At 34.5% G+C, this 25,810-nt stretch overlaps 1 protein-coding gene, 1 non-coding gene and 1 pseudogene across 2 annotated transcripts; 1 reads left to right on the top strand and 2 right to left on the bottom strand.

Moving 5' to 3' along the window:
- Positions 1-6,748: 6,748 nt before the first annotated feature.
- Positions 6,749-7,463, top strand: LOC115952836 (annotated as a pseudogene).
- A 3,592-nt stretch (positions 7,464-11,055) lies between these two features.
- LOC115987961 (11S globulin seed storage protein 2-like) lies at positions 11,056-13,758 on the bottom strand. The gene is made up of 3 exons (XM_031111579.1): positions 13,413-13,758; positions 11,714-12,434; positions 11,056-11,461 (listed from the first exon to the last, which is right to left on the bottom strand). Exons 1-3 carry the CDS (start codon positions 13,606-13,608, stop codon positions 11,308-11,310), a joined length of 1,071 nt encoding a protein of 356 aa, XP_030967439.1. The 5' UTR covers positions 13,609-13,758; the 3' UTR covers positions 11,056-11,307.
- Positions 13,759-23,326: 9,568 nt separating this feature from the next.
- Positions 23,327-23,398, bottom strand: TRNAH-GUG. Its single transcript has one exon. It is a non-coding gene; the product is annotated as a tRNA-His (tRNA).
- Between the last annotated feature and the right edge of the window lie 2,412 nt (positions 23,399-25,810).

Here is a 25,810-nt window from a genome sequence, read left to right as displayed (position 1 = left end):
ACTTTTCCCCCTTGCCATTCCCCTTGCCTCCAAAAGAATTGGACTATGATCTGAGATAGGACGTGGTAAAATCCTTTGAAGAACATCAGGGAAGTGGTCCTCCTAATCCGGAGTGACCAATGCTCTATCAATCCTAGACATCGCTGGTTGATCGGTGCCACTGGACCATGTGTATCTACCTCCGTCTAAAGGCAAATCTACCAAGTTAAGATTCTCAATAAATTCAGAAAATTTTTCCATAGCCAATGTCAAACGTGCCTCACCCCTACGCTCACTAGGAAAGCGAACAATGTTAAAATCGCCAAAGCAACACCATGGTAACCTCCAATACTGCTGAATACCCACCAACTCATCCCACATGTGACCCCTCTCAACATTCTCATTTGGGCCATAAACCCCTGAGCATGCCCATATAAAACCGTCCCCCACCCCTTGCCACTTAACTGAAACTGAGTAAATGCCGACCATAACCTCTACCTTCTCCAGAACCCTTTTATCCCACATAAGCAAGATACCACCAGCAGTCCGATCAGCCTCCAAAACAGCCCAATCCACATGTGGACAACCCCACAAACTACAAACCAACTATCTATTCATGCTAGCAATTTTCGTCTCCTGTAAACAAACAACATCGCACTTCCACTCCCGCAACAAATTTTTCACTACAAGTCGTTTTTGAGGATCATTTAAACCTCTAACATTCCACGAAATCATTTTTATCTTCATAGACACTAAACTATCCCCAACTAATGACACCAACACAAAACCACCCTTTATCTCCTCTCATAATTCACCGAACATATCAAGTTTTGCAACTCTCTACGTCCCTTGTTTTTGGACTTAGCTAGTTTTTTACTACCCATTTCTCTCCTGTGTAACACATTGGCTGCTTCCATCTCAGTTTCTAGCCTCTGTAAGAGAGCAATGCACAACTTCTCATGTCGATTCGTTGACAACCCAACCAATTTACTGAACCCAGGAATTCTGTGCTTCACCCAACTAGAAATATCTAACTTATTCTCAATACTCAATACCTCAGTGCCCTCCTCCAACTCTACTAGCTTTGTTGACACACCCGGATCAATGATTTGCAGAGGTAAACAATCTGACACTTCAGTTTCACCAAACCCCACAGAAAAATCAACTGCATCCTCCACAAGTATGACCTCCCTAGGAAGACTTAAAAGTTCCTTAGTAGAGAAAGTATTAACTTCCTGACTTGATACTCCAAAACCCATTAACCCAGCTCGCAAAAACTCCAGAAACTGATCGGGAAAAGAAGGTCCGATCAATCTCGGCACAAATTCGAGAGTTACCAGCCTCTTACCTTCAGAAATCAACCCACCCGATAGCTTATTATGTCCCAAAACACTATTCCGGTCAGAACTGAGCTTGAAACCCATTTTCAGAGGAATATCGGTGCGCCCCGACACTTCCACCGGTGAAACCCAACGCTGATTAATTGGCATAACTCCCTCTGCCTTGGTCTGCGTCGCCCCTACCGGCAAAACCACATGTAATGGACTGACCGATAAACTCCTTTCATCTTCATCGTCTCTCAACAAAACCTCCAGCGTCGCTAACCCAGTTGTAAGGATCCTGGAACTCTCTTCAGTCTCATCGGGACTAAGTTTAGATGAGAGTGGGCCTAAAAAAGTGTTGGAGCATTCTCCAGCCTCTAAACTGCATGGGCTTGTACTCAATGGGCTTAAGTTAGACACAGAATGGGTTACGGGCTGTTTTGGGCCCAACCCGAAACTCAGCTTCTCTGTGACAGCCCGTGGCACCCATTTAAAGGAAGTTTTTCCTTCTTTATAATTATCCCAGAAAACCCGTCTCTTCCCATTCTCAGCCACCACCACTATTAATCCCTTCCCAGTCCATCGTGTATCCCTCAAATCACGCCCCTTCCCCTTTTCAGTTTTATTTGAATTCAAACCAAAAATTAATGGAGATCTGATTTGATTCTGTACCGGTAAATTCTCACCTACATTAATGCCCAAATTAATGCTCCTCCCTCTCCCCTCCCCTCCCCTCACGGCTGTTGTACCAGGCTGACCCGTCGGACCAGCAACCACCTGCTTCCGAGATTGATTCAGCGGCCCTGCCGTCGTTTCCTTCATCCTATTCTGCTGTTTCTCCCCCATCGCATCATCTATAATATTCTGTCCTACAGCCTTGGTTTTATGGAAAGGATGAATACCACCCTTTGCCTGCATTGGACCCTTCACTGTCTCAACAAAAGACCGAGATGGATTACGTTTCTGTGCCTGAGAAATAAACTTTACTTGGCCTGAACCACCAAAGGCATATTGGTTGGGTTCTAACATCTTCCTCAATTCTACACCAAAAACCTTCCAACCATATTTTTCTTTCCCTTCCGGGATTATGACAGACCTCCGGAGCCCACCAGTTTTGAGTTCAGTCACTAGCAAAAACTGACCAAAAGAGTTTGATCCCCGTTGCAAGGTATATGCAGTATCTCCTTCCCTAAGCGTGAAAAATTGTTTGGGATTCACCCCAATCACCATAAGTTCTATATTTTTCATCAACCATAATGCCGCGCTTTTGCCTATAAACACTGACTTCATGAAATATTTGCCCCGTTCAAAAATACGTAACGCAAAAAAATTCCCTCCTTCCTCCACCACCAACTGAAAAAGCTTCGATTCAATGAAAAAACTACGTATCCCTCCCATACTAATGAGAATCCAAAAAAAATAGAAGAAACAATATCTGACTAATCTGAGGTAGCCGGGCCTCCGCTCATAACCTCACACAACATCAACAAGGTTTATTTGAGTGTGTCTTGAAGAATCAAAGCAGTTGTTCTATGACATTACAGTTCCTGAAATTAAATTTGAGAAAATTGATATAAGGAGTTGGGTCCAAGAAACAAATGGAAAAATTCTTGTCATGCACACACGCCGACATTTGATTCAAGTCAAAATTCATGACCAGTCGGACCCTGGGGCATTTTCGTACAAAATTGATATGAGTTTTTTTTTTTTTTTTTTTTCCTGAAGAATATTGCATTTCTTTCCTGGACCTGTTAACAGGTCCAGGAACAGGTCCAGGAAAGAAATGCAATATTCTTCAGGAAAAAAAAATTCGTATCAATTTTGTACGAAAATGCCCCAGGGTCCGACTGGTCATGAATTTTGACTTGAATCAAATGTCGGCATGTGTGCATGACAACTTGCAGATAGTCATGCACACACGCCGACATTTGATTCAAGTCAAAATTCATGACCAGTTGGACCCTGGGGCATTTTCGTACAAAATTGATACGAGTTTTTTTTTTTTTTTTTGAAGAATAATGCATTTCTTTCCTGGACCTGTTAATGTGCTATCTGCAAGTTGTCATGCACACACGCCGACATTTGATTCAAGTCAAAATTCATGACCCGTCAGACCCTGGGGTATTTTCGTACAAAATTGATACGAGTTTTTTTTTTTTTTTTTGGAAAAATATTGCATTGCTTTCCTGGACCTGTTAATGTACTATCTGCAAGTTGTCATGCACACACGCCGACATTTGATTCAAGTCAAAATTCATGACCAGTCGAACCCTGGGGCCTGTTGTAGGTGCTTTGTTTTTTATTTTGGAAATTGTGATTAATCAAAAAAGAGAGGAATTCTCCTGTTGTTTAAGTCATCGTGAATGGTCTTTTTTTGTTCAAAATTTCCAATTACCCAACTCCAGTATGAACTATGTTTTTCTGGGTTCAGTCAATTTCTTATGACTATTCTTATTTTAGATATTTGCATTTTCTGGGTTCAGTCAATTTCTTATGACCATTCTTATTTTAGATATTTGCATTTTTTCTCAACGATATCTTTAACCATATTGAAATAGCTTTGCTATTTGCCATTCCCACAGGTCTGACCGGTCAAGAATTTTGACTTGAATGAAATATCGGCGTGGTTGCATTAAAACTTGTAGATAGCACATTAAGATGTCGAAGAAACAAATGGAAAATGTTTTAACAAAAAAAAACTCGTATCAATTTTGTACAAAAATGTCCCTAGGTCAAGGTGGTAAAGAATTTTGACCTGAATCAAATGTTGGCGTGTGTGCATAAGAACTTGTAGACAGCACTTTAAGAGGTCCAAGAAACAAATGCAAAATTTTTTAGATAGGAAAGAAAAAAAAAAAGCTTGTATCAATTATGTAAGAAAATGCTCCTCTGTCAGATTTGTAAAAATTTTGACCTCAATCCAATATCAGCGTTTTTGCATGAAAACTTGTAGATCGCATTTATTTTAAAAAATAAGAAAAAATCTCAAGTAATTTTTGTAAGAAAATGGCCCTAGGTCCGACGGGTCAAGAATTTTCACCTGAATAAAATGACAGTATGTTTGTGAGAAAGCTCGTAGATAGCACATAAGGAGGTCAAAGAAACAAATGCAAAATTCTTTAGAAAGAAAAGAAAAAAAAACTCGTATCAATTTCGTACAAAAATGCCCCTCGGTTAGATTGGTCAAGAATTCTTACCAGATTCTAATATCAGCGTGTTTGCAATAAAACTTTAGATAGCATATATAGAGGTCCAAGAAACAAATGGAAAAATTCTTTTAAAAAATAAGAAAAAATCTCGAGTAATTTTTGTAAGAAAATGCCCCTAGGTCCAACGGGTCAAAAATTTTGACCTGAATCAAATGTCAGGATATCTGTGAGAAAGCTCGTAGATAGCACATATGGAGGTCAAAGAAACAAATGCAAAATTCTTTAGAAAGAAAAGAAAAAAAAACTCGTATCAATTTCGTACAAAAATGCCCCTCGGTTAGATTGGTCAAGAATTCTTACCAGATTCTAATATTAGCATGGTTGCATTAAAACTTTATATAGCATATATAGAGGTCCAAGAAACAAATGGAAAAATTCTTAAAAAAAAAAAAAAAAAAAAATCTCGTGTAATTTTTGTACGAAAATGCCCCTAGGTCCGACGGGTCAAGTATTTTGACCTGAATCAAATGTCAGCCCCTATCATGCGGTTGCGGATCATGTTGCTAGCATCATGACATGGAGAGTGGCATGATGTCCAATATACATAAGAAATGCCAACACAGAGACAAAACTAAAATAGATATGAACATGATGTTGGTGTTCAAAAATGGATTTTTTGTGCCAAAAAGAGGAAGAGAAAACCATTAATCTCCATGTTTTATGGGTTGGAATGTTAGAATCTTATTCCTACTATTGGTTTACAATATATTGATTAGTATCCGAGTTTAGAAGCAACCTTCTATCTGTTGATACATAATATTTTGTATTTGATTCCTTTTTGTTCTGAGTTTTTGGTTTCTCCATGAAAATGTTTGTTTTCTCAAATTTTCGATATTTTTTTTCCTATTTTGGATTACAGAAATCACTAAGCCTTTCCCTGATTTCTAATATCTGCATTCATAGTTTTTTTTTTCCCTTTCTGGGGTCTCTGATTCTAGGAATTGAAGTTGCCCTCAAATTATGAAGTTCTTCTTCGGAATGTGTACAAAATTCCCACAGGTCCGACCGGTCAAGAATTTTGACCTGAATCAAATGTCGGCATGGTTGCATTAAAACTTGTAGATAGCACATTAAGATGTCCAAGAAACAAATGGAAAATGTTTTAACAAAAAAAAAACTCGTATCAATTTTCTACAAAAATGCCCGTGGTTCAGACTGGTCAAGAATTTTGACCTGAATCAAATGTTGGCGTGTGTGCAGGAAAACTTGTAGACAAGTCGGATTTAGGGGCATTTTCGTCCAAAATTCACCCTAGTTTTTTGTCCTTCGAAAGAATTTTCCAATTGTTTGTTGGACCACTAAATATGCTATCTGCAAGTTTTGCTACAAAAACAACGATATTGTATTCTTGTCAAAATTCATGACCAGTTGGACAAAATGGCATTTTCGTACAAATTTTTTCCGAGTCATTTTTTTTTTATATTTTTTTTATAGAATTTTTTTCTTGTTGATGAGACTTCTGAATATACTATCTACAAGTTTTCGTGCAAAAATGGAGACATTGCATTTTCGTCGAAATCTCGAGTAATTTTTGTAAGAAAATGCCCCTAGGTCGAACGGTTCAAGAATTTTGACGTGAATGAAATGTCAGCATGTCTGTGAGAAATCTTGTAGATAGCACATAAGGAGGTCAAAGAAACAAATACAAAATTCTTTAGAAAGAAAAGAAAAAAAAACTCGTATAAGGAGTTGGGTCTGCAAAAGCTTTTCTGGTCATACGGGTTGATTATGCTAGGACTTTTTAAACTTTATTCTCAGCTCAACGACATATACAAATTATTTGGTGACTAGAGTTAAATGGAAAGATATATGCATTAAAATGAAATGAACATCCAGAATCAACGACATATACAAATTATTTGGTCTAGAATCAACAACACATTCAAATTATTTGGAGACTAGAGTTAAATGGAAAGATAAACCATATTAACAAGTCTACAACCATAAACCAAACATAAAGGACAACGAAAGCCCTACAGGTAACCCTGTAAGTTTATTGAGGCGACTAAGAAACTAGAAAAATTAAGCTAGGTTTTTTATCAATTTGGTGGAGGGAAGAAAATGGCATCAGAAGTCTATTAAACTATTACCTTTCCTTTCTACTTTAGTGTATGTCACAGGTCTATCAACTGATTCTAAGGCTTTTAACTTATTATTAACTAATTCTAAAAGGTCATTATCACTCTGTCTGTCAGTATGTCGGTTGCTTTTATATTCCGTTAATGTACTCCAATTGTTATGTTCTGCGTTCCTATCATAGTTATAATTTTTATTACTATTAGAGTTACCATTGGTATAAGTTCTACAGAGCCATCCCCTCTGTTAGCTGTTCACCTTGTAGATATTTTATATAGCTACTGTTTTACACTTCGTCTCTACAATGGAGATTAGCAATCAGATGTCGTAGGATCAGCCTTGGTGGTGTTGATTGTGTCCTCAGTCTTGGGTCAAGGTGGGCATCCAGAAGCTGTGTTGGAAACTGTCTCTTATTGCTTGGAGCAAATATGCTCTCCAGCTTATAGACACATGGGTGGCTTGCAATTTGGATTTGGTCTCATTGATGATGTGATAAGCCTACTTTCATTAGGAACTTCTGCTTTAGTGTGTTCACTTTCTGATCTACGTAGTCTGGTTCGGGTCAGGGAGAGTGAATTTAAGTTAGAGAAACCAAAAAATTCAAGAAGGGTGGATTTTAGGAGCAAGCTCAAGCTGGTTGAGAGAGATTTATTTCATCATGTGTTCGGTCCATGAGCAGCCGGGTGAAGCTTGGTCTTCCTTAGCAGCAGTTGTAAGGGCAGAGAAAAGTTCAATTATGGAACATGGAGGTGATAAGCAATTTGTGAAAATCAACAATAAGGCAGAATTTAGAGCAAGGTTTTCATTGAATCACCATTATGATGTAGTTTCCTATTTTCTTGAGGAAGGGGATGGAGTTTTAAATGATTTTGCATGACCAGGAGTCAACGATAATGTAATTTTTGTATATTCAGTTTCTGTAGATCAGGCATTAGCATCAACAATGTATGTGAGTGCGACCAAATCAAAGGCAGTTAAGATTGAGAAAGATCCTTTTTATAGACAAACTAGAGAATTTTTAATGCTCTCTTGCAGCTGTAGCTCAAAGAAAGTTTTGCAACATTTGCTGATACAGTATTTTGAAGTCTCTGCATTTGTGTGTTTAAATTATCTTCTTAAGTTCTTTGTCTTCTTCCTTTTTTATCATTTAAGTGATATCATGAGGGAAGATGATAAATTTTGAAATTGTTTTCTTTTTTTCTGAAAAAATCTTGAAATGAGAAGAAACTCTTTTTAACATACCTAAGACCTACCATAGTACTCCTACTCCTACCCTTGTAAATTTATGCAAAAAGGTATATCTCTCAACCTTGCAAATCTCACATTGATAAGGGTAGTCCCTCAAAGCGAGTAAAAAAAAATCAAGGTTTTGAGATCATTAACATTTTAGCTTGATAGACTATTGTAAGGACACGATTCGTAACGAACCGTAGCGGTGTGGGGTTCGCACGTAAAAAGGCCCAAAACAATATCATTTGTAGAGCGTGGGTTTAGAAGGCTAGGCCTTAGTCACCAGGCGGTGGGTTTTTCGTGGTATTCGTGCGTGTCTAGGTTATCTTCACCCATGGAGTCTTTCTCCTGAAGGTGGGCTGGGAGGCTCTGGTTTTTGGCCATTTTTCCCAGCCTCTTCTTTAGGTTACTTATTTTTCCTTTTATATTTGCCTGCGTTCATTGTCTTTCGTCCACGTATAGGGTCAACCTTTCCAAGATTGATACTTGTCCCATCAGCCCATATTCAAAGTCGTTGGGGGTGGTTGTAAAAGTCAAAGAATGCGATTCTGTCAGGTTCAGAGCATTGAATGGCAGTAAGGGTAGCTTTCCCTGGATATTTTAGATCTTTCTTCCAAGTTTCAGTCCTATACCGTTTTTACCCCTCTTTCAAGGGGGACTTTGGGTCTGCCGAGGACTGAACTGCCCTCGGCGGTATCCAAAGGCTATCTTGTCGAGCTTGGGCCATAGCCCTCCTTGGCTTGGGCCTTCGGGTTCTCCCCGGCGGTATCCATAGGCTATCTTGTCGAGCTTGAGCCATAGCCCTCCTTGGCTTGGGCCTTTGGATTCTCCCCAGGTAGATGGGCCTGGCCCATAAATCGTTTGGGCCCCACAACTATGATTGTGGATTGTAATTTATTGTTTAATTATTGATGTTGCTATTCAATTTAATAAATGTCCACAGAGGTTCTTGAAGAAGAAACATTTGTTGGATCCTTTCGTTTCTCTTTTTCATCACGAAAAATCTAAATAAAATGGAATCATTTTAAAATTACAACCACTTGATATTTAGTGTGTTTGGCATGGCTTAAAAAGCTAGTTTTTTTTACTATTTAGCTTATTTTTGTTACTATTCATGAGTCCCATTGCACTTTTGGTACTATTCAGAGGACAACCTATACTATTTCAACTATTTTTTAACTTTATCTACAGTACTTATAGCAAAAAAATTTCAATTTCAGCTAAATAAACTGTTTCCAAACAGACTCTTAGAATTCGGTTTCACCCAAATTACATACCCAATTCCATAACTTGTTGATTTGTGCAATTGTGAGTGGTGAACACTTTCTATCTACTACAAATTATATGAAACACCACTTTAGGGTTTAGGGTGAACACTTTCTATCATTCATAGTCACACAAGTAACAAGTTATGAAATTGAGTGTGTTGTAATATTGCCTCAAATTGGTTGTGCCGTAGTATTGATGAAGCAATATGGGGTCAGTCCAATCCATTTCATGATTCACCCCCTAACAATCATCCACAATTTTGGCTCTGACCAAAGTAGATAAATATTGCCTTGGCTTTTGTTCTGGTCTCTTCTTGTTGCATATAAATAACCTGACCTTCTCAAGACTTTGTTGCATATAGATAACCTGACCTTCTCAAGACTTGTTCCGTCAGAGTGAAAGACTGTTTGATTATGATGTTATAGTATATGCCTATAATATTCTTCCTTGCCTTTAGATTGGTTTCAGTGTCAGGTTTTTGGGTGGATGAATTGTTTGATTTGCGCATCAAAGAATATTATCCATCATTATCACTAGTACTTCGTTGTTTTGGTCTAGTTACTAGAGCTCCATGCTCTGAGAGCACCCACACTAGATGTGGAATATGTGCCAAATGCTAAATATTTGGCACATATCCCACACCAAACCCAATTTTAGCCCATTTAGTAGATGTGGTAAATTTTTTTTTTTTTGCAACATTGAACAGTACCGTGGCAAATTTGCCACGGTACGGAAGAGATGTGGTATATTGTTTGTTGTTTGTTTATTGTGTTGATGTGTAGTAAATATTATTTTAATGTGTAGTAAATATTATTTTAATGTATAAAATTGAATTATAAAACATCTGATAAATGGGATGTTGTAAAATGATATGGTAAAATAATAAAGTAGACATTTGATGTGGTAAAATGACATAATTTTTGAAACATCTGCTACGGATGCTCTAAAGTTTTATTTGAAGATAGTGGAGACCTTTTTTTTTTTTGAGAGGAAATAATGATAGACCTTGCTATACAATGTGAGAGAAAAGAGCACCAATTGACCTCTCCTCATTCTCTTTTGCAATACTAATAAGAGCTAAAGCAACACAATTACATCTTAAAGAAATAGTAACAAAGGATACGCTAACAAATTGTTCACAAATCAGCTTAATATCCTTCATGATTTAGCCACTTCTAAAGAAGACATCCTATCCAAAGAGGGGGTGGCCATTAAGCAGCCCAAGGTTCAATATTCAAACAAGGTTTATCTTATTGTCCTCCATGAACTCCATAGTGTAAGTAGCAACACGAGACCATAGACCACCAGAGTTTAGAGATTTATTCTGAAAGATCAATTTATTTCCGCAATTTTAAAACATCCAACATGCAGCACATAGAACTTCAAACTTTCTGAATAGCTGAAATAACTTCTATAAACTAAACATACATAAAATCCAACCAAGTTAGTGCATTTTAAAAATAAAAAAATCTATATCATGATCTTTGATTCAAATTAGAAAAGGCGCTGCTTTGAATAGGCCAATGTTTTTAGATGGAAACAATACGGGAAAAAAATTTCGGTCTTCCCGTTAATACAAATCATTGTGGGTTTCAATGATTATGTGAACTTCTTCAAATTAGTTGATTTGAAATAATTTCTTTCTATAGGATTGGAGGACCATCTAACCATCGTCTTGTTGTATTGAATAATTTCTCCAAATTAAAGAATCAATGGTGCTTATTAAATCCCAGTTTGGCCCCTAGTTCACTAGCCAATGTAAAACCAAACCAAATTCGTTAAGTTTTGAATTTTCATCATTCTAGGCTTCCACAACCTTAAAAAAGGAACCAAACCAATTTCACCATGAGCTTTTTTGGTGGCCAGAGTTAAATGGAAAGAGTTATGCATTAATATGAAACGAACATCCAGAATCAAAACCATATTAACAAGTCTACAACCAGGGCCATAAGCTCAGCTATACAAAATTATTTGGTGACTAGAATTAAATGGAAAGAGTTATGCATTAAAATGAAACGAACATCCAGAATCAAAACCATATTAACAAGTCTACAACCATAAACCGAAGACAACAAAAGCCCTATTTATTGAGGCGATTAAGAAGCTAGCAAAACAAAGCTAGTTTTTTGATCAATTCAGTAGAGGGGAAACTAGCAAAACTAAGCTAGTTTTTTTATCAATTCGGTGGAGGGAAAACTAGCAAAACTAAGCTAGTTCTTTTATCAATTTGGTGGAGGGAAGAAAATGGCATCAGAATTCCTCTTTGAGCGGAAAAGATTTTCTGTGTTGGCATCCACGTCAAATGCAGCCTGGAGCACTTGAGGAGATAGAGCCTTCCACACTGAAGTCCTTCCAGCTAAGTGGGTGAATATTGGACTGCCACAGAAAACCAAAATCATTCATGAGTCATGAAACTTCTAAGCAAAGTTTTGATAAAGAATCAATTGTTGCACTAAAATAATGATAATACACAACAGGCTTGATAAAGAATTAATTGTGTCTAGTACTAGAAGATCAATTAACCAAGAGAACCCAATAAAAACAAGCACACAAAAAATCTGATTAGATATATAACAATAGCCTAAAACAAATGCAACAATGTGGCTAAGAATGTGAAAAAAGTCTTACTTGGGGGTGGTGATGATAGAGAACCATTCCATACCATCAGGAGCTGCAATCTTCGAAACAACAAAAAACCTTGGCACAATGAGCAAATTACCTGCCTTAACAGTTGTTTCCAAGACCCTGTGGCCATCAACACCAACAACCTGAAGACGGCCACTACCCCTAATAATATAAGTCACCTGCAATGCTGAGTCACAAGAAAATCCAGGAGAGCACATAGCACTCCCATCCAACCTAACAAGGTCAGCTCCAAGCCCAACTTCACCAACCAAAGGAAGGTTATTAGTGTTCAACACCACGACCCTTCCACCTTTCTTAATGTCCACGTCTAATGGAGCCTCCTCACAATTCAATGCCATACCCTCTCGATGTTCTTTCTTTGGTTCAGGCATTTTAAAGTTCCCATGAAGCTGGACAATTCCATTGCCTGATTGCTTTTCAACAAGGGCCTTAACAGTATTCTCATCCAAGTCCCATGCTCGACTCACAAACTCGCTAGTAAACCCTGTGAAGATCCCATTGGCTCCCGTTAGGAAAAAATCAGTGAACTCTCCAGATTTGTGAGCTTTTGAAGTATCTCCCATGAACAGAACAACTAGCTCAGTGTCCTCTTTGTTGTACCACCATGTAACAACACCAAAAGGGAGGGCAATGGCATCACCCTTCTTAATTGCAAGGACCTTCTCTTCTGATTCAGGAAGGACAATTCCAGCTATACCAGTTCCTATACAAAATGAAAGAAAAATCAATGAGCAAAATGATATTACAATTGCAATACAAAGATATTACATGATACTAAACATTGATTGGTGACAGAATTTGGTTCATACTCTACCATTACACTGTAAAAAAAAGTCATGTAGACAATATGCTCAGCAAAATTACTAATTAACTACATCAGAAAAGAAAACTAATGAATGTTCCTGATGCTACATGCAGTAGCACAATACAACTTTCTACAAAGATCAAGTTATCAAATCATATTTACAAACTGGTCCAAATACATTGTTCTTTTAAACATTTAAAGGCCTAAAAATTTATTCTTCCATAATAATTCGAACAACCTCACTGCTTTTTTTTTTTTTTTTTTTTTTTTAACTTTTCTTTTAATCAAATCAAAAAACCAATCTCAAGTAAAAACACCCAAAAAATAAGGTTCGGATAAAGTTTAGAATAAAAATTAAGAATATGACAAAAGATGGACCAATAAAAGCCATAACAAAAACAGAATATCACAATAGAGTATAAAACAAGCAATGGATGATTTGATTAGTCCACCTAGCTAGCCCATGATGGTTACCACTAAACTAGAACAACTTTGGGCAGTCTATTATTAAATTGAATACTCCAAATTTTAATTTGACAGATTCATCCAAAAGAATAAAAAAAATTAAAAAGTAAATTCCATTAAAATTTTATTCTACAAATTGCATAGCCAACCAAAAGCCCACCCATTAAATATGTTAATTATCTCTCTCTCTCTCTCTCTCTCTCTCTCTCTCTCTCTCACACACACACATATAAATAAATAAATAAATAAAAACGAATCATCAAAAGATCAAAAGCATCTAACAACAACAACAACAGAACATGTAATATATTAATGATCCGAAAATAAAACTTACCACCCACAAACGTAGACATGCTTAAAAAAAAAATCTTAAAAAAAAAAAAAAATCAGATAACAATTATGTATATTTACCTTGGAGAACATAGGCAACCTTGGCAGAATCAGAGTAACGAGGAAGAGCAAAACCGTTCTTCTCAAGGGCCAACTTGGCTGCACCAATATTTCCTTCACGCAGCATGGGAAGCTCAGATGGAGACCATGCATAATATGACCCACCATTGCTTCCGTACACCTTCTTAGCCAACTTTGGAGAAAGATCAAGCTCCATAATTTTCACTCTTTCTTTTTTTTTTCTCTCTGAAAAAAAATACCAAACTAACTTTCTTGCTTTCTGTGCTTTAAAAGAGAGTAAGAAAGGTTGTATATATATAGAGCAGTGAGGACTGAGAAGAGAGATTTTGTTAGATAAGTATTGTTTCAAAAGATTCTACTAGATAAGACTGAAGTAGTCGTAGTTAACTGCAACTGATTTTCCTACTTAGTTTGTTATTATACGTTTTGTGATTATGGAAGCACCAAAACCGTGGCTGAGGTGTGCTGAATAAAAATCCTACTAGTTAATTTTTTTGCGGCTTTTTTTTTTTTTTTTTTTTTTTGGTTCAGTGTTATATAATGTTTAAAAGTGGTATATAAATAATTGTGTATTTTTTTATTTAAAAAAAAATGTAAGGTAATATTGAATAATATTTAAAAATAAGATAGAGATGGTGTCTTAAGTTTTTGGCCAAATATAAAAGCCAATGGAGAAAGCCTAAAACTTAGCAATAGTAAATTACTATTTTATCCCGTTATTTAATTCAAAATTATTTAACTAAAAGATAGAGGTATGTTAAAGAGTTTAACAATTTGTGTGAAGATATTTTAGTACAAAAAATGTTGAAAACCAAACCGGGAATCCTGTTATTAATAGTATAAAATATATACTCCTTATAAGTCATGTATTTGAATTTTTGTTTTCTTTTATATTTTGGTTATTTTATAATTAAAAAAATGTGTCCAATTGTGATTGGGTGGAGTTTGGAATGAGGATTGTTGGTACAGAAAATACCGATGAACACATTATATTTTTTACAATTTATTAAGATGATCAACACATTATGCTTCTAAATGATATCATTTTTATATGACTTACCAAAAACACCACATTTACCAATCACAATGTGCCAATTCTTTCATTGTTGCAACAAAAATTTATGTAACAATATTTATATTTATTGAATTATAAAATGTGAAAAGTGTAAAATGGGCTGCACCAATTAAGCGTCAACATATATATAATAGAATGAAAGGGTTTGCACAATTAAAGCAAATATCATTTGTCCAATATTAGAACCTTATTCTATCTCATTTGTGTGTATTTGTTTATCCAAAAAATAAAATATAAAAAATCATTATCCATACCTTTGTTTGAGAAGAATCTTATCCATATATACCTAAGTTGATTAATGCAGCATTTATCCATACCTAAGTTTTGTCATAAATCATTATCTAGCTTAGATTTTATTTTAGAATTGGAAGGTTTTTTAGGTGCATTGCAATAAATTTTAAAATTGGAATGTATAAAATTTGTAAGGTATATTTAATTTGGGACTCGTTGTTTTAAGCACTTCGTATTTCGATTCTAATTTTTTTTTTTTTTAAAGGCACTTCGTTTTTCACTCCAAAAAGATTTGGTTGTTAATTGTGATCACGAAAATATGTGAAAATAGTTAGTTAGTTGAATATCATAAATTATCCAACTTAGATTTTATTTCAAAATTGATCGAGTTTGTTTAGGTACTATGGATAAAATTTGTAAGATATATGTTGGGACTTGTTGTATTAATCCCATCGTATTTCACTCCAAATAGATTTAGTTGTTATTTGTGATCACGAAAATATGTGAAAATAGTCAGTTAGTTGAATATCAAATCCTCTCCATATACTTTTTTTTTTTTTTTTTAATTTCAATAATTAATTTTCTTTTAAATTTTATGGGTTTAATTTTTTATTATTATTCACTACAGGTAATTTTTAGAAGGAAGTAATACAATCTTCTATCTACCAGACTATCAAATTCCTTTTTAGCATAGGTCACCTTTAATGTAGCAACATGTGACTTGTCTATCACTGTAACACCTGCCTCACTTAAATTTAATCTAATTGCTTCTAAAGTGAAATTGATGAACTATTTAATTTATTTTGAATTATATTATTTTATATTATGATATCTATTATCTACAAAGAAAATTAAAAAAAAAAAAAAAAGATATAAAGTGGAGAGTTATTTTGTGGATTATTCATAATTTAGTCTTCTTATCTTTTAAGGAAAAGGATAATAGATTAAAACCTATTTGGATTAGGAGTTTAAGTGTTATTGGAATCCTTTAGAGTTCTAGCCTATCTAAACAACCTTAATTTGAGTTTAATTGGGAATTTAAGGTCTTGGAAGCTTATTTAAGTTTTATGGGCTTCTTGAAGGCTAAAGAGATAAGTTTTAGTGGGTTTTAAATTCCAGCCCAAATAGAAAATGTTAATTTTAGCCCAAGTAGGAAATGTATTTAACATGTAAAACTAAATTTATTTAAGAGTACTAATTGGAGTGGGGTTGGTTTTTCTAGACTGAATTGGAGTGTTATTTTAGAGGTATATATATATTGGGTCTTTTTAAGTCAGCCATGTGAAAGGTAGAGAGAGACTGCAAGATTTCGAGGAAAAAAAAAGAAAGAAAGAAAGAAAGAAAAGAAGTCAGTGCTTAGCGTGTAAAGGTTTAGGAGCCAAGAATTAGGGTTTCTCTACATTGAAAAGAATAGAATAACGTGGTACTACTAGAGTAGCCAGCATTTAATACCATACTAAGGTAAACATCTAATTATACATGCTTTATTGGAATCATTAAACGAATCTTTGACTTAGAATTCATCATCTCATAGTTGTGTGGAAGTCTTAGAAATTATATTGATATATTCAAGGGAAAATAGGCTATCATGAAAGTATCTATACAAACGTACGTTACTTTATTGATTTTGAAAGAGATCCTAACATATATGTGGAGTAGTATCACCATTCTTTATAAGTTAAGCCTATATAGACATCCATAGATGGTGTTCAATGGTATATATATATATATATATCTTTATAAGTTAAGCCTATATAGACATCCATAGATGGTGTTCAATGGTATATATATATATATATATATATATATGTATGTATATATAGGTATAGTAGATTGTAGTATTAGGGATTACACTACAATTATATAAAATATGGTATAGACATGATGTATATTAGAAAGCTATGTTAGATTTAATATTGCAAAATCTTCACAATGGCTAAGGAAAAGTTTTATAAGAGGACTTTTTAGTTATTCAAAACTTGCCCTTATTGAGTTATTTGATCCTCAATTAGGTTCTCATTGACATTGTTCCGAATAATTGAAGTGAAGCTTGATTTAACAACTAGAGGTAAGTGGACTTCTGAACATGACGTTTCTTAAGATGTATATATATATATATATATATATATATGCAAAAGCAAAGTTTCAAAATCTTATACCATTGTCAATGCATTATACAAACCAGAATTTTATTACTTCGATTCTTGTATATTACTTTGAAATTGTACATGTTAAGACCGACTCAAAACTATATTTTGAGAAAATATTCATTATATGATATATGATTGGTATTGAGAATATTATAATAAAGTAAGAATGTTTTCAAACAGTTGTCGAGGGAGAAATTGATGCCTTTATCTAAGATGTTGGGAAGTCAAGCCGAAACTCGACTATGGGCTCTTGAGATGGTACCTAAAGGCTTTTGGTGTGATGACAAAGCCTATCCAAGCAAGAAACAAAGGCTGCACATGACAAAACAACAACAAAAGCCCAATGAAAAACACGTTACAATACTTAATTAGTACATTAATGGTCCTGATCCGATAGTTCAAATCAATCCTCTAGTGGTACAGTATTATCTCCAGCAATAGGGTAATTTCAGGTTAATAAGTGTGTTTACATGGTAAATTTTTTTTTTTTCCTTTATTATTGTTAAGTCAACATGAGGGAGAACTTCCATAGTTTCCAAAACATTACGGTCTTCATCATAATAATAATAAACAAGGATTAAAAACTTCATAGTTACAAATAAAAGAGGAAAAATAAGATAGAATGAAAGGAGAGAAAGATCCCCAACTCAGTGCAGCAAGTATTAAACTAAGATTTTGTTGAGTATGTGTGCATAAGGCATGAATGAGGTGAATGTGGACTGTTTTGAGTGAGTGGGATAAGATTAATATTGAGATTGAAGCTTTTTGTGAGTAATGGGCTGTTTGTGCCTAGTTCGAGGACATTTTTGAGCTATGATTGTGAAAAGGGAGGAGAAGAATATCTGGGATTAGATGAGTGTAGGCTAAAAATGATGAGTGGTGAGCTTAAGGAGAGCTAAATCACCAGCAAAAATGGCAAACGAACCCCGAAGTCTCAGAGGCGGGTGGCTGTCCCTTTGTGGGCTGAGGTGCTTATGTTTTTATAATGGAGTTTAGAGAAGCATTAATTAACAAGCATCCAAAAAAAACGTAGGTCTGATTCAAGGGAGTAGGTCAGCTGAATTAATAACCTGGATTTGGTCTAAAAATGGGAGATTTGCTTTTGGGGCTGTTTTGCTTCTTTGGACAAAGTAGTATTTGGAGTAATTTTGCATTAAATGTTAAGATTGCTAAGATTGTGTTCAGCCAATGGGATTAAGGTAAGTATTAAAGAAGAATCCTAGTGCTACAACTGAGATTTGGACCCTAGGAAGTAGGATTCAACACCCCAAGCCAGGTGTCAAAGTTTAAGCCTTTAGAGAGTTCCGCTGGAGATCCTTTTATGCCCTCCAAACCACATGTTCCCAATTTTTTCCCCTTTAAGATTCATGGGCTTGGCACATGAATAATGTTTTGAACATTTTTTAACATTTATAGCATCAATTTGTTGAAATTTGGATAATTTGGTTTTAGCTCACCTTCCGCTGGAGGTGCAGTCTTGAAGAAGATGATGGAGTCCTTTCATCCGTTTGACTTCAGCTGATATGACAGCCCTTGGGCACTGTTCATGTTAGGTAAAGGGTGGCAGAAAACTGATAGGACAGCCCCTAGTTCATCCTCAAAGGCTTGGTCCTCTTGTAGGGGGCTCTAATTGTTTCTTTGGTTAGAAATGAATAAGGACTGGTTGCCCACTTTCAAGTCTCTTGCTGGGACCTTTTTGGGCTGGAACTTTGCTTCATTTCAACACCTTTAGTTGGGCCACATGACCCTTTCTTTGCTTGGGCTTGCTCCCTTCTCCATGAGATTCTTAGGCCTACAAAATGGGCATTAAAGACATGCTTTGCCATGGGTTTTTTCCTCCTCATGGGCTTTTTCCTCCTCATGGGCTTTAAATAACTTCTCATAATTTTTACTATAGATTACTTTGTAAATGATATTTTCCTTGGGGCTTTTTTAAATAATGGCCTCCAATATTTTTCTTGAGAACAATATTTATCATGGGTTTTAAATAAATATGGTAACAATCACTATAATGGAATAATGTGATATTTTCATGAGTTTCTCTATAGATAATCATAATGGACATATAGGATGAATAATTACCATGAGTTTTGGTAATAAATATTATGAATGTTGTGATATAAGATGGATAGTGAACTTGAGTTTATAATATTAAATAAATAAATGGCATGGGTCTAATAATCATATCTTTCCATGGGCTTATATAAGATGATCGCCATGGGTTTTGAGAGTAGAAAATTCATAAATTCCATGAGCTTGTAATATTATGGTAATAGGTTTGAGGATCTAAAGTATTGTTCATTATTGGACTTTTAAGTGAAATAATTATAATATATTATTTTGCCAAGTATTGATAACCTTGGGTTTTTGATAAATAGTGCCAAGTAGTTAGCTTGGACTTTTAATAGTGCCAACGTAAGTTGGGTTTTTGATATTGCCGATGAGAATTAGGTTTTGATGTTGCCAATGAGAATTGGGTTTTGGATAAATAAATCGCCATGGGTTCAAACCATAGGCTTTGATCATGGATTTGAATTCCATTGATAAAATTGTTTTGCCATAGATTTGAATCATGGGCTCTTCAAATATTGTCAAGCATAAGTATTCTTGGACTTTAAATAGAATAAGATGTGTGTATTAGGTTCATAAGGCCGGTTTTGGGTTTAGCTAAATAATGATAATAAAATTGGATAAAATTGGAGTTTTTTGAAATTTTTGTGATAGTTTATATCATGATCCAATTTAGATAATGAGATATAAAATATTTGTGATTAACATAATAATAGAGCCAAAAAAAATATTGGGAAACCCTATAACTTATAGTGATATAAATAAGTGGTACTCAAATAAAGTTAAATGTAAAAAAAGTACCTTAACAACAGTCAACTAGACAGTCTGCAACCTTTGCCAACATAGAGTTAAGTGTTGGTATTTGGCCGAAGTAGTGTTATTGTGGTGTGGTACATTGTTATAGTTCGCTCTTCGGAGCCAGTGTTATCGTTTGCTTTTTGGAGCCAGTGTTGCCTCTTTGAGGTTAGGGTTATTGTTTCTCATGGGGATCACCCACGAGTGTTTAGCAGTTTATATCTTTGTCTAGTTAATGTTTAACGTTTTCCATATCAAACTATTGTTTTATTGTTATTGGCCTTTATAAGTGGAAAAATTGTTTATTACTATATCATATTGTTTCTACCTATTTAGTGTATTTTGACCAATTAAAGTGGTTACTATTTTATTTACTAATTACAGTATTATAGTTAAATGTTTTCTTTCTGACAATTTTACAGAGTATATTATATTACTGTTAAAACTATTTGTAAATGTTTTGTAAAGCTTATATTTTTTCAATGATACTATTGTTTTGTTTTGAGAGATATTTTCATGTTATGTAGTCTCTTATTGAGCTTCTAGCTCACCCCCCTTTTTCCACCTTTTCAGATTAGAACAGTGAAATCTCTTTTGATGGTAGATTGAAGATTTTTTTGGAGCTATGTTAGTTGATGAATTATTTTATTATGCTTTCTTAGGATAGTGACTTTAGTATTCTTGAAACTATTTGAGATTGTATTTGGAGACTTTATTGTTAAAATTTTAATTTGATGGATTTTATAAGAAAAACTTGATGGTTTGATTCTTATTTGTGGGTATTTAATTACGCTCTATTCCATTATAGTAAATGTTGATTATTTATAAGACAAGTCGTTCATATAAATCCTTGGTATGGGTTTGGGGTGTTATACTGTTATAATCACATCCCTTTTTAACTTAGGTCACCTTAATGTTAGCTTGTGACTTGTGACTTGTGACTAACTATTGGGATGATTTGCTTGGTTTCCAATTATCATTACCCTCATAGTAAAATTCTAAAGTATTTATGTCATTGCTAGGATTTATTTATTTATACCGCCGCATACTTTTGGCACGATGGTCACTCCATAAGTATAAATTTTTGTGAAGTGTAGGGAAATGACTGTGGTTCAAGTCTCTAGTATAAAATAATTATTATTTTTTTTTGGTTAAATTAAAAAAAAAAAAAGATATATTTATTTATATTTTCTTTGTTTTCATGTCATTGCTTGGATTGGTGGATACTATTTTGATCAAAACACCGTCAAAATCCAACACGTACTGTGCCGTCTGTCCTGCCTCTTGTGAGCACTTAAATGTTGGTCCAGTCAATAACAAAATTAATTAAAAATTGGGATTTTTTCTTTTTCTTTTTGAGAAGAAAAAATAGGGATTTGATACTCATATCAACTCAGAGCATGGGATTCCTTTGCTTTATATATATTTTTTATTTTTTGGGTAAGCGATTGCTTGGCTTTAAACCAAATGGCTATAAGAATCTATCGAAAGCATAATATATGAGACAGCTAAAATGATTCCATTTATTCATCAAGAAAGCATAATATGAGCTTTGCAGCTGGCTGCATGCATTTCACATTGATATACACACTGTATAATAGTATTCAAACACTATGATGTTACATAGCTCAGACACTTTTAGATATACATGACAAAAAATATATATGTATATTAAATTAAAAGGGAACCCAAACCTTTTTAATTTTATGTATTTTGGTCTAACAAAAGGGAACCGATTACCACATTGTACAAAAGGGGGTAAAGGGGTGGGTTAATATGTCTTGCGGTATATTTCCTTGATAAAAGAGACAAAAGATTTCACCTAAAAAAAAGATGGAAAATTTAAAACCTAGAATAAGATGTTATTTACTAATCATAATTTGAGAAAAATACTAGCTACATTCTCACTATATTTCGAGAAATTTATTACAGATTTAATGTCGGATTTGTCAATTCAGCACACTTTAGAGTCCAATTCTACACACAAATTCACATAATTTACAAATGAACTTTGTTGTGTATCAATGCTTAACTTCCAACGTCCTTAATGCATGTGACCTTAGATTCAATGAAGAACCATTTTCATTGCAAAATTAAAGAGGAAAAAGGTGGAGGAAGAAAATCGCAAGAGCCCAAGATGGGCAAGCCTAGGTCTGAAGCCACATCCCATGGCCGACTTGAAGGCATTCTGCCAAGCTTTAATTTGATTGGCGAATCAAAGTCCCTAAGCATGGTTCTTTGGTTGATGATCAAAACAACCGAGTATGATCCAACTGCCTCTAGAATGAGAGGTAGTGATGCATGATAAATTTTTCCCTAGAATAGCCAAACCTCCAACTTAAGGCAATCCATATCAGATCAAACCCAAAAAAGCAGATATGGAGATTGACAACTAATCTTATCTAGCTAAAAAGGAAGGTATGGAAAAGGACACCTACTTTGACATCTGTCATCTAGTATTAATTAAGGTTCATTAACCTTTATTAGAATTTAATGCAGAGTGAAAGAGCTATTTTCCCTTACAACTATAGGAGGCACCAACACCTTCAAACCTAATGAGGGGATGGTGTATTGTCCGAACCTAGGCCCCTTGATTACATAGAGAAATATCTGCTCCCCATCATCCTAGTACTCTATAATTTTGCTTGAGCTTATTATGTAACTTTCTTAATTAACTAACTTGACCTTCGGAACCTATCCAAAAGAAAAAACCTTGACCTTCAGAATGGCCGACCTACCCTACCCCATTTGTTGGTCTCTGGCCTAGGCCTAGTTAATGAGTAGCATTTTATCCTCTTGCATACTCTTACATGGTGAATCATTGGACATTCGACCTCTATGATTGTCAAATCAGTACTACGGTTTCGTGTTTCACTCCACCCACCTACAAGTATATGTGTGTATATATATGACACGTAAAAAATCATCGCATTTGCAGATAATACATAAGCTAGAAAGTAGAAATTCTCTAGTATCTATGTCAATTCATAATTCCACTACCTCCACTAGAAATTAAAGCAATTCGTCTTTCACTCAATGTCACTTTAATCTGAAGATGCAGGTTACGTATAAAAAAACAGTGTCGTGCTTCCTTGGCCAATAAGAACCCGGTGAGGTTGAAACTATAAAATTCAAGAGAGGAAAAGAGATCCAAACGACATGTAGCTCTCAAAGATAGAGCTACAAGGCATATACTTTTCCTCTCTGACATATTTGGCATCTTAGTTTTGTTTTGCTTTGTTTGGTGGCTTTTTTTTGTTTTGTTTTGATTTAGTCAATAGTCACACAGTATCTTCTTTCTTTCTTTCTTTCTTTGATTGTGATGTCTGTATTCTGTAATGTTATTTCTCTTCGGTTTGAAGAACTAGCACTAGCAGTATCTGATGGTACGACACTAGACCACGAAGTGCAAGTTTTCGAAGCATGGAATCCAACTGAGCCATTACCAGTCACCACTTCGAGGAATTAGAGAACTTAATTTATTCTACCCACTAAAAAAATGGTGAATATGAACACTGCATGTATTGTTTGGCTCCCCGGAGAAAAGGCTGGAAAAAGAAAAGGCTGGAAAAATAGCAAAATAGAGACAAATGTGTGGCTGCTGGGATTCGAGCCCAGGTCTCCACGGCCACAACGTGGAATTCTTACCACTAAACTACAGCCACTTTGTTGTTAATGGTTTGGAAGCTTAATATTTCTACATACATAAGTGTTCCACATGAATGACAAAGAATTATTTTATTTCTGGAACATATTTTTCGTACTCACGCGTATTTGAAGCAACGGAAATTGTTTTTCAGCTAACCGGTAAAATAAAGATACTTGTAGCAGAAATTGGTTTACAATTTTAATTTTTTTGTAAATCATACTTCATTCCACCCAAAACTTATCAATTGAACCTTCACCGCATACCCCCCACTAAAATCCTTGGTCTCCAATGGCCAACCATTGTCACTGGTGGCCTATGGCCATCAACACCCTTAGTCCTCGATCACGATTTTTTTTATCTAAAATTTTTCCCTTTTATATTATATTTATATGTGTGTGTGTGTGTGTTTGGGAGATGAGAAAGTATAAGAAAGTAGTAAAAAATATGTTTTCCAAAAATATTTTCAGGAATGCAACCAAACATTTGAAAATAATTTATTTTCTAGAAAATATTTTTCGTAGAACCAAACAAAGCTTAAGGGTAAAACTTAATGCCTTAAGTGCAGTATATTCAAATAGTTGAATGCATCGATTGGTAATCTCAAAATCCAATAAATTGATATTGACCAATAAAATAAAAATAGTGTTATCTTTTTCAATAATAATTAAATTCAAAACAACCAAGTGTTTGAATCTAATTAGTTCTACCCAATATCTAATACTCTGCCACTTATTATACTCAATCTAATTAGTTCTACCCAATATCTAATACTCTGCCACTTATTATACTCAATGTCAGAGAAGTCATATTTTTAACATTTCCAAATTAAAATAAATCAAGCTCGACCTTATTTTCATTTTTTTTCCTCCTATTTTGAGTTATATGTAAAGATACAAGTTGTCCTTAAAAAAAATGTAAAAATACAAGTTATTATGGTTATCAAATACATTACAAAATTGACTTTTTAAACAGTTGTGATATTTAAAATAACACATCTGATTCTTCTGTTAAACTTCTATCGCTTCTTTTGGTTAATAAATGATCACATGGATATCACGTGAGCTAAAACATGTGCACAGTAACTAATTCCCGCTTAAAACATGTCTTTGTGGCATTTTCCGTCCAATTAAAGCAATGGAAATCTAACAAAAGAGTCAATTGTGTTATTCTAAATACTCTTAAGGGTTTTAAAAAGTGAATTTTGTAGAACATAGCTAAGGTTGCATGGTTAATGAGCTAATTGCTAAGACCTAAAGACTAAAAGAGCCTTTCTAGTAGACTTTCTAAGGTCGACTATAACATTGTATGGTCAATGAACTGAAAGCCAATAACTTAAATGGCACATCCTCCTTCAATAGCAATTAGATGGAGGATAGAATATGGATTTAGGATAAACCAAATTAGTGAATAATTTATCAATTGAAATGAGAGAGAGAGAGAGAGAGAGAGAGCTAATTGGTTAATTTTAATTATGTAACAATGCCCTAAATATCATTATATTGTTGGTATTTTTCATACCGGTACCAAAACATATCTTATGTAAAGAAACCCCAAGTTTTGCACCCGATTAAAATATAGGGTAGGTGCTAACCAATATAAGGTGCATCGATCAATAATGGGTTTACTTACTAGTTAATTGATGATTTTAAAAAATAAATAACAATATTAAGATTCTCAAGGATATTCTTCTCAAAAAAGATTCTCAAGGATATTATATGAACAAATTACATTTATATAATGAGTTTATTAGCCCAATAATGATTGATTCTAAAAATTTTAAAAATTACAATGATACAAATTAAGCACATTAAAAAAATTAAAAAAATCGGATATGTGACTCAAGCACATTTTAAAACATTGTTATATGATTATGATTATATAATTTCAGTGTTAACAATTAAGTACTGTCATATAATTGCACTTGTTTCATTTAAGCTATGAGTTTGTTTAAGGGAGTTTTATAAATGAGTTGATTAATAGCTAGTTTTGGGTTGATCTGCAGTCTCACCAAGGTAAACTTTTTTAAAAAAATTAAAATTTGGCAATTTTATTGATTGAATAAAGTAAAATTATATAGTAGTACAGTAGTACAAGAATCCAAGACCAAAACAAAGGCCTTAAGAAAGACTGATTGATAGTCCTCCATCCACACTTGTTCACCTTCCTATGAGGAGGCAAGCATAAATGGGCTAAACTCTTTGCTGATTTGTTAGTGTTTGTAGCTTCTAGCCAAATCTCCCAACCTCTAAAACAGTAAAACCAGTCAAACAAAACCGAAGATTTACCTCTATGTTACCCCAGCTTGACAAAGATTCAGTTTTGTCTGTTTACAACGCCATCTGCATCATGCGGCATTGCGTCAACATTGAGTTTGCGCAATCCTTGTTCTACAGAAAGGTTTTACTCATTATCAAAGACCCTCTCTTAG

This window comes from Quercus lobata, chromosome 1 (assembly GCF_001633185.2).
Source record: "Quercus lobata isolate SW786 chromosome 1, ValleyOak3.0 Primary Assembly, whole genome shotgun sequence".
NCBI lineage: Eukaryota > Viridiplantae > Streptophyta > Magnoliopsida > Fagales > Fagaceae > Quercus > Quercus lobata.
This window is presented reverse-complemented; position numbering and strand designations above follow the sequence as displayed.